The following is a 12,983-nucleotide window of genomic DNA, read 5'->3' on the forward strand; positions in this document are numbered from 1 at the left end:
AATGCTATTTGTATCTTTTATGGCAGGGTGCCCATCATTTTTTGAAACTTTTTATTTCCTAGGTGTTTGCTTGCAGGAGTAATGTGTTGTCTGGCATCCTGGGAGAGGGTGGCTCTCCTGAAACCTGGATGTGAGGACTTTATAATCTAATTCTGTTTCCTCATGGACACATGAGGGAAACATTTCCCTATGCATCCTTTCTCAAATCGCTGGTGACAAAATAGAGCTGTTGTAAAATTATGTTTCTTTACTGGTATGCATTCGCACTACTTACTATATGAACGTGTTTGCAGTTATGTCATGTTTTAAACAAATGCTGAAGATATCCTTTTTTTCTTTATCTAGACCCACAAGAAAAGGGTGTGAATTCACTGCATTTTTTTTTACTCTGACAATATCCAATTTAGTATAAATTATATTTCTAAAGAAGTGTGTATGCTATAAGTTAAAAACCTGAAAACGTTGTTAAAAATTACGTAGAAATGTAGTGAAGTTCCTCTCTCTCAGGAATAGACTGAGAATGATAACAAAGGTGGTTTGGTTTTTGTTTTTTTTTTTTTAAGGAGCAGTCCATATACTTGCTGTCCCACAGTCAGCTTCCTTGCTTTGTTGTCACAGGTGTATTTGTTTATTACTCGGTTTTTTTGCAATTGCTTGAGTTACCTTACTAAATATTCTCCTCATCAGGTAAGATAAAATAAGTGACGAATCTTTATATTCTGTGGATTTTAAGGAAACTGGGATATGAGATGCTGAGACCATAACCATTTTTAGCCATATGCTTGCAGAAGTTTTGAATGCCTTTTCCTGCCATTTGTTTTGTCATGCTAGCTTGTTATTATCTTACAAAAATAAACATTTAATAGCAGCAGCCATTGTTAAGAGTGGGTGTAGTTACAGTGTGCTTGGCTTGTGTCTAGACTAGTTAATGGACATCTCCAGGTAGTTGCTCCCAGTTGCACAGAGAGGTAGTGCTCTCCCCATACAGCACGCAGAATTTTGGATAGCATGCAAGAGCACTATATGTGCCAGAGCTTAGGAACTGAAGATCCTCAGTCTGTCTGGAAGGCAAGAGCAGAGAGAACCTCTGACTTTCTGCTGATCAGAAATAACCCATCCATGATGGATCTGCCATGGGTGTGCGAAGGGGTTTAGTATATCTGTATAGGCTGGTGTTTCTTCACCCAGCAGTTACTCAAAATAGATTGGCAAGGATTTTTTTTACTTTATTTATGCACCCTAGGAAAGATTTTTATGCTGGAGTCAGAAATATATGCAGAGCTGTCTAGTCCTATTTGGCTATTGGAGCAAAACTCAACATATGCATGAGTATTTGCAGGACAGGGACATTTGAATAGTGTCTGGTGACCAGTGTCAGTGAGACAGACCTCTCTGTAGCATGGCTTAGTGCTTCTTTAGTACACCTAATTGAATCTCTATCATAAAGAGTCAATCAATGATATTAATTCCAGTGTAACTCAGTTTTTTTCCTCTCACTTTATATAGCTTGTACATACACTTAACAAATAAGAGCATAAGATTCCAAAAGATGAATACCAAATAACAAAACCAGACACAGGCAAGATACATAAGTAAGAAAATAAATTAAGATGATTAGCATAATAGGGTCCTGCTTCAAGCATGCTAATTGCTGCTTTTGTCCAACTCGTAGATGACAATTTGTTACAATGCCATGAAACATAACCCTGGGGAGAAATCTGATTTTTACCCTGGATGCATGGAATTCAAATCATTCTTCAGAAGCAACCAGAGCAAACTTGTTAAAAGTCTTTCTGTGTCTCTGGCCTCCTTCTGTAAGGCTGTGGATTGGTGGGTTTTATAACTTTTTATGAACTTAGCTCTAGGTCACTTACAGATTTATTATTTGTTTCAAAAAGAATTAAGTTTGGTTCTCCATTTGCCTTGGATACCATTTGTAGTCTAACCAGTTATTTAGACTTAAAAAAAAAAAAAAAAAAAATTAGACTTATGTTGTTTGCTAGAAATAATATGTTTATAACCTCATATTTTTTATTTGCTGTCTTATGTGGCTATTTTTATGATCTTTTGCTGAGTGTACTTTAAAATTCTCATTCTAGCAGCAACCTTGGACCAGCTAATATCTGCTGATAATTCTAGTTTTGAGCAATGCCAGAATGGTCCAAATTCCTTTTTTTTTTTTTTTTTTAAGTCCTTCAGAAATGATTTAATAGGTTGTAGCTTCAGAAAATCTATGTAGCTAGTCCAGTCCAAGTTACCTCTTTGTATACTTTCTTATTTACCCCATCCATTTTGAGGTGGGGTTGTATTGTGCATGGTTCTATCTTCTCATCCCTGTCATCTTTAGCTGATTCAGAGTGTAACTTTTATTTTAAATGTCTGATATTCTTATCTGTTGAGGCTAGGGGAGCCAAGTTGTCTAAGAAAGTTTATCCCATGCATTATGGGTGGAGACAATCACTCAACATGCAGTAACCAATTTCAGCTTTGAAGCAGGACAGACATGAACTCAAAATGGTATGAATGTTCACGTTTAATATATGTGTGCAATAAATCATCTGCATTGGGAACTTTATGACTTCTGTTTTGGGTTTTATCATACCTTTTTATTCCATTTTTCTGCTAATGATTTTAGATTTCTACATCAGCAAGGATCACATGTATTTTGACCTGACCTCTTCTGAATCTAGGCCAATTACTTTTCACCTAATACTCTTGTTTTGGGGTATGACAGACTTAAAGAAACTGAAGCCGAAGTTCAGTTTGGTGCTTAAGAGATTAAACCAGTGAAGAATTTGATTATTAAAAGAGGAGTTGAGTTAGGTGATGCATGACCAAGCAAATACTTGGTCTTGTACTTCGGTGCAAGAGAGCAGAGGGCTCAGATGGAGTAACCTATGGAAAAGTCCCTTTCTGATACGCTATGCATGCAATCCCGTGACTTTGTGTAGATGAATTAATTGCATAGTTGACTGTCAGTGAGCATTCGTATTGCAATCTTTGTTTTTAATGACATTACTGCCGTTCTTGGAGTAGTGCCCAGTAGTGTGTCACACAGGGATGGGCGCAGGACACGCGCATTCTCTTCCGTTGCCCCAGTGTGAACTGGGCATGAACTGGATCCTTCTTTCTGGGTATCTGGAGTTTGTCATATAGTAATAAGTTTATTGAATCTTTGTGTAAGCTCTGTTATCACACTTAGATATGTTCAAATACATAGCTTTGAGTAAAGAATTAAGCTGCACAACTGTTAGTAGCCTTTGGTCTCCATCAATATAAACAATTGAGTATTTCCCATGAGACTGTGCGTCCAGAAATTCTACTCAATAATGGAATAATCTGAGCTATATAGAGATGAAATACCAATTTCCCTCTGCAAATCTTCTGGTATGAAAGCATAGTGTTTGAGGGATCCTGTAAAGGAGCTGCTGTTTTTACGTCTTGAAAATAGCATAGCACATGGATACCTTGATGCATTTGAGTTAGTATTGAAAGATTAAGTAACAGTAGGAGGGATTAGAGAGACCTAGGAGCTGCTGTCGTATTTGCTTCAGATGTCTGACTGCTTTCCTAGGAAGCCAGGAGAACAGAAGTGCATGTCATTACTTCTCTGGTAAGCATCTGTTGCAGACAGAGGCCAGCATTTCTAGTCCTGCTTTGTAGGAGAGCTTATTTTCAGTGGTACTAAATAGCCCCTATGGCTAGGTGGCTTCAGAGCAAACAATCCAGCTAACTTCCTAGGATTTGACTTCCTAGGAGTTAGAAAATGCAGGCAGGTGGTGTATCTTCATAACTTTAGACATCTGTCTTCTGAAGGTCTGAGTCTTTGTCTTTGAGTGGTTCTTCACCAGAACATACGAGGTTCTGCTGGAGCTGGTGGCTCAGCTTGTATGTTTCTTTTATGTCCTGTTATTAGTGAAATGTTTTCTTTGACAGATGTACCTTCTGACATGTCCCATTCTGATATGTACCATTCAGATATGCTTGGCTGTAGTGGCCTTTGAGGGCAAACGATGTTATAGGGAGAGAAGATGACGAATTTAACCAAAATAAGTAATGAATATTACTAAACTAGCGGAGGATCAGTAGCTTTGGGTTTACAATCAAGTAACAAAATTCTTTTCTGCCATGTTTTCATATTCTGTAGATTTTTTTCCCTTTTGCATAAAAATTGTGGAAGAAATAGCGTAGGCTCTAGCTTCTAAAACTCATTTGCCACGAAAATGCACTGGCTGTCACCTATAGTGGTGTTTTCCACAATGTTTCTCACACTGTTGTCTGGATTCCAGACATCAGTGGAGGTTCCACAGAAGCCTCCCTGGTATTGAGTTTTGCCTGTTTCATTACTTCACAGGCCCCATTTATTCTTTTTCTGTTTTGTTTATTTTTCTCCTAGCATGTAAATGTATATATAATTAGTAAGTACATGTATGTTTCAAAATGTCTGTAGAAGATGAATGTTAATGTGCTTGAGGTAAATAGAAAGGTGTTTGTAATGCAAAACATTTTTCAGTGGTTCATCAAAGTGACATCTTGCTGATGTGAGGGAAAGGCAAACCATAAATGCAGAGCACCGCTCAATACATTCTCCTTGTGAGCTTCAGGGGACAGGGTGTTGGTCAAACATCACAGTCTGTGTTCTTCTCAAGGAAAGATGATGAAGCCAAGGGAGTTAGGAAAAAGGGAATACTATTTATTGTTTCCCCTTTTGTATTTGTCAGCTACTCTAACAGAAGAATGGAACTTAATTTCACACTTACATAACTTTTGGCCGATCCCTGTAACTATTTTAGGAAGCCAGATTCATTAGTCTCTGCGAAGTAGTGTGTTTAGTGCTGTCTTTTTGTGGCAGTTGTTGCCATTTAGTTTTAGGTCAAGAGAGTTTCCTGTGAAGTTTTTCATTGTAAAGGAAGCTGTCATACTTCATCTTTTGCTTTGTTAGGATGGACACAGGTGGTTAGGTGATGGATGCCTGCAGTAGTTGTTCAGGAGGAAAAGAAGCGGAAGACTGTCAGGAGGTCAGACTGTTTTGTGTGTCTATCTTGGTCTGGTTTTAATGATCTTGATAACAGTACAAATATTTAATTGCAAAAGAAACTCTAAGGACTAATGCAAATGTTAGTGGCCAGAAGTTATCTAAAGCACTAGTAGCTGACCTTCTTAGTCGAGCGAATTTGCACTGAGAAGAATATAGGATTCCTCCCACACTCTTTGCTTCTCATTCACTGCTTTTCCTGTCTAACTCCAGGCTCTCCTCCTCACAACCTGCTGTTAAATGCATCAGTTGTTCTCCGATAGAGCCTCCTGTGTGACCACTTCTTCATCAATATTTTACCATAGCTATGATCATAGTTTGACTGCTGCTGGTATAAAAGTCACCCTTCCTAACGTGTTTCAGGCAAATATTTAAAAAAAAAAAAAAAAAAAAAGTTACCCAGCAGTTAATTTTCCCCCCTACAATTGGGTATTTGTGGATATGGCAGACAGAGCTTCCCTTTTACTGATGAATTGATTCTTTCGTATTTCAGAACTTTCAGACCTCTTTCCTGTTTTCCTACTGCTAATAAGAAAATCTGGTCCATTGTGGTTTTTGGATAAAGCTGTTCACCCAAATAAGATAGCAGAGAAGCCAAGAAATTTAACTAACAGTTTCTAAGCATTGAGAAGCTCAGGCTTCTCAATTGAAGTATTGAAGCTACCATTCAGCTTTTTTTATACTGTTATATGACCTTTGTAAGAAAAATACTTGCAAAGAATTAGTATTAAATTCACTGAGACATTCAGAAGTAAAATTTGTTTGTATTTTTCACAATAGTTTGCTAATTAACATGTATATTGCATACCTGGTATTAAAATATTAAATCATTGATCCATAGAGATCCAGTTGTTAATAGCCTAACTGTTTGCAAGCCTTCAAAATTCAGACAGAAGCAAAGGACGAGGTTTTGTCTTCTGTATTTCACAAGATTTCATTACTTGTGTGTTCCCGTACAGTGCATTAATCTTAGCGTTGTAGTTCATGAAGCATTCATTCACAGTGAAAAATGCAGTTATTGAGATGCATACCAATGAAATTCATAAAAAGCAGTATTTATCAGCTATGTAGTTGTAAAACTGCTACAAGAATTTAAAGGATGCTTAGTGCCATCTTCTTAGTTTGGCAGGGCAATGACTTCAAAAGTTGTTGTTTTCTTTTTCCTAGAAAAAGCCTTGTATTCTTTTTGGTTGATTCATGAAAAGCTGAAACATTTAAGAGCAAAGTCCTTGATTCCTGATGAAGCAGGGGGTGGTATATCAAGAAGTGTCAGGCTCCCTAGTCCAAGCTAGCACATTAACCGAGATTTGTGTTTTGACCTGCTCTTTAGCTTTGAATTACTGTTCAGATGAAGTACCACCAGACAGTCACATCATTACCTTGACTCAACGATGGTTTTTGCTGTATCGAGATCAGGATGCACGGTACCTTGCAGGGTCAAGTCCTCTGTGGTGTGCCCTGTGGGTTTTCTACTATTTTTATTTAGTACTAAGTTACAGCAGTACGGGGACTGACAGCCCAGTCACATGGGCAAACCTAAATTTGACTAGAACAATTTTGTTGTTGTTGTTTTAGATTAAAAAAAAAAATAAACAAAGCCTCTGTAGGTTCGAGCCACAAAATGAGGGTGTCTGGGAGTATACAGGAGACTTAATGGAAACAATATTTTTCCTCTTAATGCACAGACTCAACAGCAGAAGAATACATAGTAAATTATAATTTTAGCCAAGTTTGAGTTAAAATCTGAAGATTTCTGAAACATATTGGAAACTGTTCTAGGAAAACTCACACATTACTTAAAATCTGGAGAGAAAAAAAATGGTTTTGCTAAGCAGAAGCTTTCAGACTTGTTTTTTCCACCTGCGTGTAAGAAAAGCACAAGAGTTCTTTGTGCAGGCAAGAGCAGATTGGTTTAACTGTCACATGAGAGGAAGATAGTTGCTTCTACTTTTTAGAGAACAAGTACAAATTGTGAAGCCTTTCCTGTTGTATTACATTGTTCATGAATTTGAGTCCAAGGACCTCTATAAGACTTTTTAATATCTGTTGGGAACTCTAATCAGGGTTATATAAGAAATATCGTGTCATTCTTTCACTGCTAGGATAGTTTTCTCTCTTGTATACAAAACAACTGAGTATCTTGTATTCATGCCACTGAAATAGTTTGTGTCATGGGATACAAAAAAACAAACTAACCTATATTCTTAATTTGCACCTATATATTTTTATTTTTTTTTTTTGGAGCTCTGTTTTTCTTATGCAGATGAAGATTTTTGTCTTTGGGCTTTACATTTTTCCCTAGACAAAAAAAAAAAAAAATCAACCCTGTGTAAGAATAGACAACAGGTCTGTCTCTCCCCCTTCCCCCCATTTTAAGCTTCTGGCATATTTGAACTCTTCCTGTTGCTGTCATGTCTTTCTGTGAATGAAGAATCACTAGTTCTTATGTCTCTTTCTAGAAAATAACAGTATAATTTCAGTGCCAGAACAAAAATAATTTCTATGTCACTTGCTTTAAGTTAAGGCTTAACATCTGGAGAAAAAAAAAAAAAAAAAAAAAAAAACCTTTGGTGGATTGTTTTTCTATTTTTAAACTTTCTTTTTTTCTGAGTCTTTAATCATTAAACATGGTTCCGAGTATCTAAAATTGGTTATTAATGGTAGGTTTAAATTTTGCTTGAAAGAAAATGCATTTTGTTTATGGTATCCATCTGCTTATTACATTTCAGCACTGAACAGGAAGAGTTATTTCCTGTCTCAGAATACTTTGTTTCCTTTGTCTCTACAGTAAGAGAAGAAAAAACATCATGCATCTCTTTCTGATCAGTGAAATCTTCTCATTATTCCAAGTCCAGATTTGTAATAAATGAACCTCAGTAATGTAGTGCTGGTGAAGATAGATGTTGTAATTTGAACGTCTTTTTATTCCAGGGAATATTGTAGGGAAAGTTGTAGGTCACGCTGTCATGCAGTCATACAGTACGCAAATGCAGTTGTAACTGCATAGCTAAACATTTTAGATGTTGAAGACTGCAGGCGTGAAAGCTGCAGCTCTAAATATGTAGTTACTTCTTGTTGAAACTAAGTTATTATCTAGTGGTTATCACCTTCCACTTAGAGTTGTGACTTTATTTTTTTGAAATCAAACTTCATCATGAGAGTTGGCTTAATTAAGATTGCTTATTTTTAAAGACAGCCAACATCAAGAAGGTGGGCGGGGATCATGTGCTGCTGCTTAAGAATGTGGTTTTCTTGGTGATTTAGCAGACAGCTCAACAGAATCAGGAAATCTTCCAGACTGCTCATATTTCTTTTTCAGTGTCTGAGAGGGATTTTTTCTTTCTTTCCTGTTGTTGCCAGCAATCACAGGCAGCTACATTGCTGTAGGTCAAAAAAGTACAAGCCAGATGGATTACACTTTCATTTTACAGATGTGAACTTGCTGTGAATTTTGCTATAATTGTAGCTGACTAGGAGTGCTTTTGAGTCATCAGTCACTCAAAGCAACTCCCAAGGACACTTGCATTACTTTCGTGATTTCTGTGCCTGGTTTAAACATACTCTGTGTATTAGTTTACAAGCCCTTTTTTTGAAGAGTTCACGTATGGGAAGAGGCACTACATAGTTGCATGCTTTTGTGTCCAATGAAGATGTGAGCTTTTCATTTATACTCATTTTGCAAATTGTTTTTGAAATAGAGATGGCAAGCTTTGAATTGCTGATGCATACACGAACAACACTTCTGAAACTTTTGGAGATTGACCTAACATGTAGGGGTAATTTTTCTATTGGTTTAATATTTGCCAAGACTTCCATTTTTAGTGGGTGTCCAATACAAGCAATAAATACATCTTAAAGAAATACCCCTCAGAAAATGTATGCTGCAGAGTGAAGAATAGCAAATTAGTTGCAGCAATTCTTAAGAGGGTTGCTGCAATCAGTTGGAATTAATGTTTCAGTAGCTTGATTGTAAGGAAGAGGGAGAATAGGATGGTACAAAGATTAAGAATGCTGTAGTATTATACTTAACTAAAAATAAATGTATGATTTTTTTTTTTCTTTGCTGTAGTCGTGACATGGAGAATAAAGAAACCTTGAGGGGGCTGCAAAAGATGGATGACCGCCCAGAAGAGCGCATGATCAGGGAGAAACTCAAGGCAACATGTATGCCAGCTTGGAAACATGAATGGCTGGAAAGAAGAAGCAGGAGAGGCCCTGTGGTAAGTAGCATTGAAGGGCGTTATCTGTAACAACTATTGCAAATAAAACTTTCTTAAGTTTTTCTTTTAGAGACCTATTTATCTTAACAGTTTGCTGGCTTTTAATTGTGATCCTCTTGTTCATTTTTTTTAGTCTGTTTAACAGGAAACTGTGGTTCACTTTCTTAAACGTACACATTTATTAAGCTTTTTGAAACAGACATATAGCTGCTCTGCAGGTTTTGTAGTATGGAGTACTGCTGTGGCAATACTGCCCTCTAATGTCAACAACAAAAATAACTTTTTTATTAGGTAAAAAACTGAGTGCAAAACTGCAATCTAGTAGTATTCTGTACTTCATTCTTAAAGGTTTTATGGCTTTATTTCCATAATTTGAGAAAGTTAAATTGAGGTTTTCAGCATGTTATAATGTAAGTATATGGAATTTTTGTTAGATAGGAAAAATGAAACAGCAAACAAAACACTTGCAAGCATACTAGAAACAGAGAAAAGCAAATCTGAGTACCTTCTTCACATAAGTCTTAACTCCGATAAACTGTGGATGCCAGAGAACCTCGTTAGTCTTTTTCAGTAATGCTTTTTGTATAAGTGGCTTAGAAATAATTTTAGAATCATAGAGTATTCTGAGCCAGAAGGCACCTACAAGGATCACTGTGTCCAACTCCTGGCTCCACACAGCACCACCCAAAAATAAAATCAGATGTCTGAGAACTGATGTCTTTAATTATATTTTCTCATAGTTTATATCACTCTTCGGTCCAGACATCTGAAAGTTGTGTTGAAATATTCCATATCTCAGTGCTGAAATTTGGTGTCAACTCAATCTGTATCAGGAGTGTAAATGCTCACTCTGGTTGAGCACATACCTGTGCAGGTAGTGTGGCACTGGGCATGATGATTAGCTCGCTTATTAGAAGTGATGTAGCTGTTCCAGTTGTATTGCAGGGTTCTCAAGGGGCACAGCACACCTTAATTTTGGTGTATTTGGTTCCGGGTTTAAAGTAATCTTATTTTGCAAAGAGTGGTCATATTGTTCTGTAGATACAGTAACCCTAATATTTCTCAACTGATACCTAAAGTAGTTGGTAGATAACTAATATAGGTGGTCAGTGTCTGGAGGAAAATATTCCTTCCGATCTTACCGTCCCAATGGGGAAACTGTTGTCCTTTGATATACCATGAATGACAGAGAAGCACATCAAGAATAAATCTGTTGCTGCAACAATTAACATAAGTGGCACAAAAGGACAGTAAAAATATCCTTTCTTTTCTATGTTTTGTATATAGACTAACAAGATATAATGCCTATGAGATGTTAATAATGAAGCTTAGGAAATGTGCAAAATCTGTGTGTCTGAATAAAGGCTTAGTTATATGATGCTAGCAAAGAAAGTTTTGATGGATTTGTATTGCTTTAATATAAAATGAATAATTTGTAATTCTAACGTTCATGGTTTAATTCCTGCAAGGTGGTGAAACCTATCCCTGTGAAGGGAGATGGATCTGAAATGAACAAGCTATCTCTAGAACCTCAAGCTGAAGGACAAAGCACTGCTTCTTCACCTACACAGAAAGGAAGGCGTAGTCCTTCTCCTAGTAGCTCTTCTTCATCATCCTCTAGGACTGTTAAATCTGAGTCACCGGGTGTTAGAAGAAAAAGGGTGTCTCCAGTACCTGTAAGTTGCAAGCTGTGATGTAATTATTGATTTGGATATATTCTACAATCTTTTGCTTAAATAGAGAGGCAATAAATACGTAATTCTCACTAGGTAGGGCAAGGCAAGATGCTGATGTAGAGGTGTTATGACACAGTATCACTTAAGAGTGAGATATGCAGATAATATCTCATGTTACATTTTTCTCATGTAGAATTTTATTCTATGCTCTTAGGGGTTTCTTCCTTTTAATTCAGTCACGGTATCGATTTTTATATTTATTTTTTTTAGGAAATAAATGAGGAAGTACAGATCTGAATGTTCTCTTAGCTTGATTTGCACAAGGAGATGCCAGGAGTTTGGTTTTACTGTAGTTTTGCATGTTAGTTCTCCAAGCCAGTATACTCCCTTGAGGACAGGATTGATTATTAGAGCAACATTAGGGAATTGCATACCTGGTTCTTGTTACATTACCAGTAACCAGAACAGTTATTGGTAGGCTATTTGTGATCCTTCATTTCAGGACTGATATTTATCTACAGATTCAGAAAGTTTAGTACGTGCATTCTTAGAAGGTCAGATCTATACCATTAAATTTGAGATCAGGAATGGAATGGAACATTTTGAGCATTAAGAATTAGGTTCATCAGACAAGTTTGGGAATGTAACATTTTGAGCAATAGTGTCTAACAGATTTGTTATTGCAAATATACTCATCCTCGTTTGACTCATCTACAGTTTCACAGTGCAGTTACAGTAAGGATAAAATCTAATAGCCTTCACTGTCCCATTGTTCTAAACAAGGTTTCCAGAATCACTAAAATATATACTGCCGTTCCACTGAACTAGGGATGAATACCACACAGCACAGCATTGCAGAACTCCTTTCCTCCTGATGAGAGAAATGAAAATGTTAAAATATATAAATAAAATAAATAATAGTAATAATAAAATTGTTCAGCTTTTTAAAAATTGTTCGTAATTGTTCTTTTTTTTCTTTTGTATAAACCTTTCACATGAGAAACCTTGAAGTTCAGAATATCCTTTACTTAACTGATGGGCAGTAAGTCAATTACAGCCCTGTGCATCATAACTTAAAATTCCAAATAGATGCAAGTCAAAGCAGAAGATTTGAAATTGGATAGTCATTAAAGTATTTCATAACATTAGAAATGTGAAATGAAATGTTAAATGTTAATGTTAAATGAAAACAATTCTTATAAAAAAGGGCCATTTTCTTGTTGTTTCTCATCATCAAAAATAACAACCTGAGCCAATAGTTGCTCTAATTGTGTAAAGGACAGGGAGATGTATCCTTTTTCTTTTTCTTTGGAATTTCTTAAAGTAAATTCTTATTTCCTTTTGTAAACTCTAGGCATAGAATTTCTTCACTTGTATTAATGTTACAAATTTAATTTAATATTGATCTATTGAGCCATAAGCCAGTGATGATCTGGTTGAATTCCACATTCTAATTCAGTAGTAATATAGAAAGTTTATTGATGAAGATTTGAAAATTTAAGCAACTTAAAAGACTTTCCTTTGTAATGTCAGACAATTTCAGTTACAAAGTTGCAGTTTTTCTTCTGTCGTCTTGTTCTGATCATAGAAGACAAAATGAATCCCTTTAAATTCATGAAGTCTAAGCAGGTTGTAGTTTCAGGTCTGTACACATACTGTATGTCATTCTAAACAAAATACATAGCTGAACTGATGGAACTGGAAATGATGGAACCAATTCTGTAGTTTCAGAGTGGACGTATAACACCACCTCGAAGAGCCCCATCTCCAGATGGCTTCTCTCCATACAGCCCTGAGGAAACAAATCGTCGTGTCAACAAAGTTATGCGAGCCAGGCTATACCTGCTGCAGCAGATAGGACCCAACTCTTTCTTAATCGGAGGAGACAGCCCTGATAATAAATACAGAGTCTTTATTGGGCCTCAGGTAATGAACATGTTTGTGTTGTCTATAGCTTTTAATAACTCATATTTACTCTTGGAAAATTGTGTACAAAACCAAAACAGATTCAGTCACCAACTTATGTTAATGTATCTGCAAAGATACGTAATT

General features: G+C 36.4%; 1 protein-coding gene across 7 annotated transcripts in view; it reads left to right on the forward strand.

Moving 5' to 3' along the window:
* The window catches only part of MAP3K1 (mitogen-activated protein kinase kinase kinase 1), a 54,917-nt gene that overhangs the window by 23,463 nt on the left and 18,471 nt on the right, over positions 1-12,983 (forward strand). For 5 of the 7 annotated variants that reach the window (XM_032206688.1, XM_032206690.1, XM_032206683.1 and 2 more), the window contains exons 2-4: positions 9,105-9,255; positions 10,725-10,931; positions 12,657-12,857. In XM_032206688.1, the coding sequence (XP_032062579.1) occupies positions 9,112-9,255; positions 10,725-10,931; positions 12,657-12,857 (552 nt within the window). In that variant the 5' untranslated portion in view covers positions 9,105-9,111. The other 2 variants (XM_032206685.1, XM_032206687.1) reach the window with 2 other exon arrangements.

The sequence above is a fragment of the Aythya fuligula genome, chromosome Z, assembly GCF_009819795.1.
Source record: "Aythya fuligula isolate bAytFul2 chromosome Z, bAytFul2.pri, whole genome shotgun sequence".
NCBI lineage: Eukaryota > Metazoa > Chordata > Aves > Anseriformes > Anatidae > Aythya > Aythya fuligula.